Source organism: Pempheris klunzingeri, chromosome 4 (genome assembly GCF_042242105.1).
Source record: "Pempheris klunzingeri isolate RE-2024b chromosome 4, fPemKlu1.hap1, whole genome shotgun sequence".
Classification (NCBI taxonomy): domain Eukaryota; kingdom Metazoa; phylum Chordata; class Actinopteri; order Acropomatiformes; family Pempheridae; genus Pempheris; species Pempheris klunzingeri.
The window spans coordinates 9,921,931-9,927,930 of NC_092015.1; the positions used below are offsets into that span (position 1 = coordinate 9,921,931).

A 6,000-nucleotide genomic window follows, 5' to 3' on the forward strand; every position below is an offset into this window, starting at 1 on the left:
CGCCCCTCTTGCGTCACCTTGATACGTTGCCAAGTCACCGTTGACTTTGTTGAACTAACCTCGGGTCTCCCTGACCATATGTTGCCTCCCCAATGGGCACTTGGCACAAAAAAACTTCTATGACCGTCCGTTTGCTGTGACTGATTGCTCATACCTGAGCTTTCTGTGTAAATCACTCACTGATGTTGTGGTAATAAGAGTCCCACCGTAGCTATGAGCTAAACATTACAAAGCAGAGGTCCACGTGCTCAACTTATCTAATTGCATTAGGTTTATTTGTCTGTATGTACATTTGAATTGAAAAAAAGGAAAACTCCAGGACTTTAGAGAGTTGTGGACTGTATACTTTTTCTATGATTAATTTTTTTAAATTTTGAAACTGGATTCATTGTTGAATTTAATCCATACTCGCTTTGGAAAGTTGTAGCTTATTTTCCATATTCAAAGTTTAATTCATTATCTAATGAAACGGCTAATCCACAGGCTAATACAGCAGCTCACCGCAAAGCTCAACACTCCAGCACTCGCCAAGAATAAGAGGACTGCCAAATGAGATTGTTGACAAGGTGCAAGCGAACCTATTGGGTGCAGGGACAAGGCTGGTTACCACACGTTTAGAGCGAAAACAGCCTTGTGTTTAAAAAATGCTGCGTTGGAGGGGGGCCAGATGTTTCATTGATGAAATAAGATCCAGAAAGCCACGTCTGAGTGATGAATCCATGAGTTTGAGGGCTCATCAGACACCAAAACACTGCACTGTAGTTTGTAATACTATGAGGTCTTACAAATCTAATGGTACGAGGTGATCCTCCAGGTATCCAGGTGTCTGCCTGTGTTTGACTGTCCAATGCAGCTCCTTGCTAGCTCACGGTGCATTGCATTATCGTTGACTTGAGCTAAATTCACAGTTTTTGCTGGAATAATTTGCGTTTTTGTCACGGAGCCCTCTGCATGCAACTGTGCCAAAGCAGTGGATTCATTAAATGAATTAGACGGCTGCCTTTTACTACACAGTGCTGCTGTCCATCTAAGGATGGCCTGACAACCGTCTGAACACTGTAACAATCCCAGGCAAGTGTGGAGTTTCTTTCAACTGCAAATCCACATTTTTGCCTACAATACACCTACAGCAAAACAACAAAGAGCCCCAAAAGTGTGACCATGCTTCAGCCACGATTTTCTGTGTCTTACACTTCTATTTTAAACAAAACAACATTCTACACAGGCCACATAATGGCACTACACACATGTAACCTTGATCCAAAGCATTTTTTACAATTCAAGTCTATTTTCTTCCACTTTAGGTACAGAATTACAGTGATTGTGTGTTGGGCTCTGTGCGCTGCCAAAACACGAGTGATCTACACTTAATATCATGCCTGAATGCATCTTCAAACAGAGCACTGAACAAGCTCCTGATGCTATGCTAAAGTGCTGCTCACAGTCCACCTCCTGTGTAGACACGGTGCAGCAGTCATGCGTCAAAGATGGACATGGTTATTTGAACATCAGGCCGATCCTCATGTCGGCCTTTCAGCACATCTTACTTTGGATGTGACCCAAAGCTTGACCACAGCTTCAGTTTCCATTATCAGGCAAATTTATCAGCGGAGGATACAGTCAACACAGATGATGTTCTGTCTTGAAAAAAAAAAAATCTTAACACCCTGTGCTTTAAGGATTCGGGATTTTGTCAAATGACTTCACCTTCCACAGTCAACACCACCCTGCCAGCCACAAATAATCCCTGCTAAACTTGACCCATTTAGACTTCCTATTTCCCTTAAAGATGAAACATTTCATGCATCTGGGACTCAACTTGTCAGACAGCCTCTCTATGAATACAACTCACGACATTGTAGGGATGCATATAGGGATGCATATACTATGATGAACTATGATTTTAACTAGAATTTTTTTACCTTATCGAGCCACATATTTGCAGATAATGCGACATTGATGGCCAGCATGTCTTTGTATGGGAAGAACATGAACTGTGTCACATCATACTGTAACCACTCAGAACATCTTCCAGTGTGGGGATGAAACCCACCATCCTGTATGTGTCAGTATATCTATGCAGTTTAAATAGAACTGTGTCGTATAAGAGAAACATCATATGTGATGTTTTACTTAAGACTTTTATCCAAATAAAGTTCTAATATGGCCTTAAAGGGTTAGTACGGATTTTTTTTTAAATGGGATTGTATGAGGCGCTTATCCATAGCCACTATAGATGTATTACCTACAGTAGATGGTGGTCGGCACGCCCCCAGCTTAAAGAAGCAGGCAGGAGTAATGTACTGCCGTGGATGTGACGAGCAGAAAAATGCATTTCAACTGCCTAAAAAAAGGCCCACCTAAAAATAATGATATCAGTTTAAGTGCACGCTATATTTAGAATATTTTCAGCATTTTCCTTTTTACCTTTGACGCTACATTTTCTCCTCATATAACTTCCATGTTCCTACAAATGCTGGTCATTGTATTATACCCCAGATCAGCTGTTCTGGTAGAATACGAAGTTTTACAGTTTAGAAAGTAAAGAAAGGAAAGAGGCATCTCACAATAAGGTAGAGCTGTGAAACTATTCTAAATATAGTTACATGCTTAAACTGATACTAATCTTTTCAGATGGGTGTTTTTTGGGTGGTTAATATACGTTTCTCTGCTGCCTCCATCCACAGGAGTACATTGCTTGGAACTCCTGCCTGCTTCTCCAAACCACACCTCAAAAAAACGAATAAAAACAAAATATTGGCTGGACAAATAATTATATTAATTATTACAGGAAATGTAAGCATTTTTGTTATATTTTTGTGTAATTGTCTATAGGGAAAATAAAACACATCTTGTCCATGTCTTGCTGCAGATTCACTGGCCCTGTCTTCATTCTTAACATTGAGCAAAATGCACATATACCAAAATACCACGAGGAGCCAAGTCTGAGCCCAGCAGAGCTGCCCTAATTCTGTTTGTTTTGGAGTTAGTTATCTTTTGACCATCTGTTTTGATTTATGTTCACTGGTACCTTGAAATCTGACCAGCATCTCTCATGCAGGAGGCAATGAAAAAAAAAAAAAAGAAATCCAACAGTGGTCTCCAAATGGAAAACCCATCAAACTTTTAATATAGTATTTTCTGATTGTTAGATTAGGGACAGGTGTGGACCACCATTTTGTTAGTATGATATCCAATCCAACAGGACAGGACAGCAGGTGCTATAACAGCTCACATGCATATCACTAACCTTTGGCTTTCACCAGGAAAGCTTGTGGTGTGCAGGTTACCATCACAGGGCAGGTGTGTAAAGATGGCAGCTTGTTTGATTCTAATTTCTTAAAGGAGTAGTCAGACATTTTGTCTCATGTACAGTAAATATAAAGGTGGAGCCAGTAGGTAATTATCTTAGCTCAGCACAAAGGCTGGAAACAGGGAGAAACAGCTTGTCTTGCTCGGTCAAAAAGTAACTCTGTGCAGCCCATTAGCCTACTACTAAGTTCACTAGTTAACATTATGATTAATGTGCTTAATCCATCTCTGCTGGTTGCCTTGCATTGTGACAGTAACAACACTGTGTCAATATTTTATTTCATCTTTTATATGATAGATTTCCTTCCTGTATTTTAATGTCTGCACTGTCTTAGGCACTTTCTTTTACTTGCATGTTTCTTTTTCTACATATTCATAAGAGCATTGTTGTACAGATTTTCATTGCTAATAACTGCCTCACTGTAACTGCACATAACACATGACAAATAAAGAACTTTAACTCAACAAGATATCAGTGAGTCACTGCTCCCAGAAGAGTAATAGTCCAGCGTGTAAAAACAAAAAAATATATGTTTTTACACTCCTGTTTCAGAAATGATTAAACTAATCAATAATCTATAGAGAGTTGTTGATGGGTGGACTTTTATACATCCAGACAGAGCCAGGCTAGCTATTCCCCCCTGTTTCCAGCCTTTATGCTAAGCTAAGATAATCAGCTGTTCAATGCAGCTTCTTATTGGACTAATAAATATGAGAGCAGTATCGATCCTCTCTTCTAACTCTTAGCATGAAAACAAATAAGCTTAATTTGGAAAAATATCCAGCTCATTTTTACCTTGCACATCCTTCCTCGGACACCAGCCTCTCAAAGGATTGTGCGATTAATGCACATAACTAAGCATTAATGACATAAAAGCCACATAATTAGTGTCAAAAAGCATTAAAGTCTGACGACAGGTAGCTGTGTTGTCTTTATCATTAGCAAAAGGGGATGAAAAATGAGTCACGGTTGGTGCTAACATGCACCAGACAGGGTTCAGACACTACATTCTGGGACACTGTAATATAAGAAGTGAACCAGCTCTCATTTGTAATTACTGGCAGACTACGTAGTGATTTGTGACCCTCTGGTGCAGCCGGTAAGTCTATTCAGAAGTAATTCACCTTCAGTGCAGTGGCGATACCAGACAACACCTTTGGGTCAATATTATTAAGCTACGTCTATGCCATCAAAAAATTGAGAATTTCTGGCTCGCTGTTCCTGCATCAAACGTGCTTCACTTCATGATTAGAGGAAGTTTTCACATTGTGCTTGGCTTGGACCTGGCTGTCATCACAGGAGGAGCCAGACCTGTGAGCAGACCAGTTTTGACTGGGTATGTGGGGTCATTGGGATCGGTTACCAGGCGACAGCTTGGCACATGTCTCCCTCATCTGGACACCAGTGGAAAAGCAAGGTTAAGTAAGTACATGGGTCAATACAGAGTGCTCAAAAAATACAGAACAAAAGGGATATTGTGCAGTTTGTTGCTCCAGGAATGACTAGTTTGTGAACCACGTAGATCAGCACTGGGCCGAGCCGTGCAGCCTCTATGTGCTCAGTGCATCACACACAGCACTGGGACAGTATCCATGTGCAATGTGGAATTCAGCATATGAATCCCATGCATGCAGCAATGGGCTCTATCAATTCAAGAGTGCATTTTATCTGACACGCAATGCATTATTTAGTTACTTTTCCATCTTGAGGGCTGAGGCGGTCACACCCCTCTCTGGAGAACTCAAATGGGACTGCTTGCCATGATACAGTGCACACATTTTTATTACCAATCTGCTCGTTCTTTTATCACACAAATGAGCATCAGAGACACCACAGCACAGGCCTAACCCACATCAGTCAACCCATCACTGGTCAATCACTCTAGACACCAGCATCTCTGTTACTGGCACGTGAATTATCCTCATATGTGCCAAAGCCATTTCAAGACAATTGCTGTCTCCGTGATACGATTCAACCAGGGCTGAACTTTCACGTGACATATGAGATATGAAGCCATTTACGAGGGATGAAATAGCCCCACAGTTCATATGACCTAACATACAAAAAAATCATGTCATGCGATGGCAAAAAGCAGCACCAAGCGCACACGCAACCAGCAGAAATCATATGCTATGTGCGGCACAAGATATATTGCACTTCAACTCACCTTGAGCGGCCGTTCCTCTGGTGCTGAATACACTTGCTATCAGAGTGGCCACATACCAAATCATAGTACTATTGCCGACCAGCTATTACCACGCAAAGTGCCCCGTTCAACCAATCTCTCATATTCGACCTTGCACCTCACGGTCTCTTAGCAAAAGCCCCTTCTCATATCCTATTTTCTTTCCTCGTGGCGTTTCCCTTCATCCCTTCCCTCCCCCGTCCTTCCATCCGCATCCTCTCCCGAAGAGACAGAGCACCTGCACCGCCGCGTTTGTAGTAGACGGAGCCGTTTTACGAGCGCATAGTGAAACCAAGTGTGAGAATGCAGCCACAGGTCCGCCTCTTCTGTCATTGGATTGGCTGCTGATTGAGGCTTTGGGGCGTGTATTGGTTCTCCGTACGCCCCGCACCCAAATGACAGGAGAGCGGCCGTGCGCCGATTCAAGGTGAGTTGGAGCGTGCCATAGTAGTGGAACCGCAGTATCATGCGCATTGACAGAGAGACGTGTCCACATCTTTAA

At 41.9% G+C, this 6,000-nt stretch overlaps 1 protein-coding gene across 1 annotated transcript in view; it reads right to left on the reverse strand.

Annotated features, from left to right (window-relative positions):
• The window catches only part of igsf9ba (immunoglobulin superfamily, member 9Ba), a 63,447-nt gene extending 57,894 nt beyond the window's left edge, over nucleotides 1-5,553 (reverse strand). The window contains exon 1 of the mRNA XM_070829692.1: nucleotides 5,481-5,553. Within this exon, the coding sequence (XP_070685793.1) occupies nucleotides 5,481-5,544 (64 nt within the window). The 5' untranslated portion in view covers nucleotides 5,545-5,553. The remainder of the gene's footprint in view (nucleotides 1-5,480) is intronic.
• Between the last annotated feature and the right edge of the window lie 447 nt (nucleotides 5,554-6,000).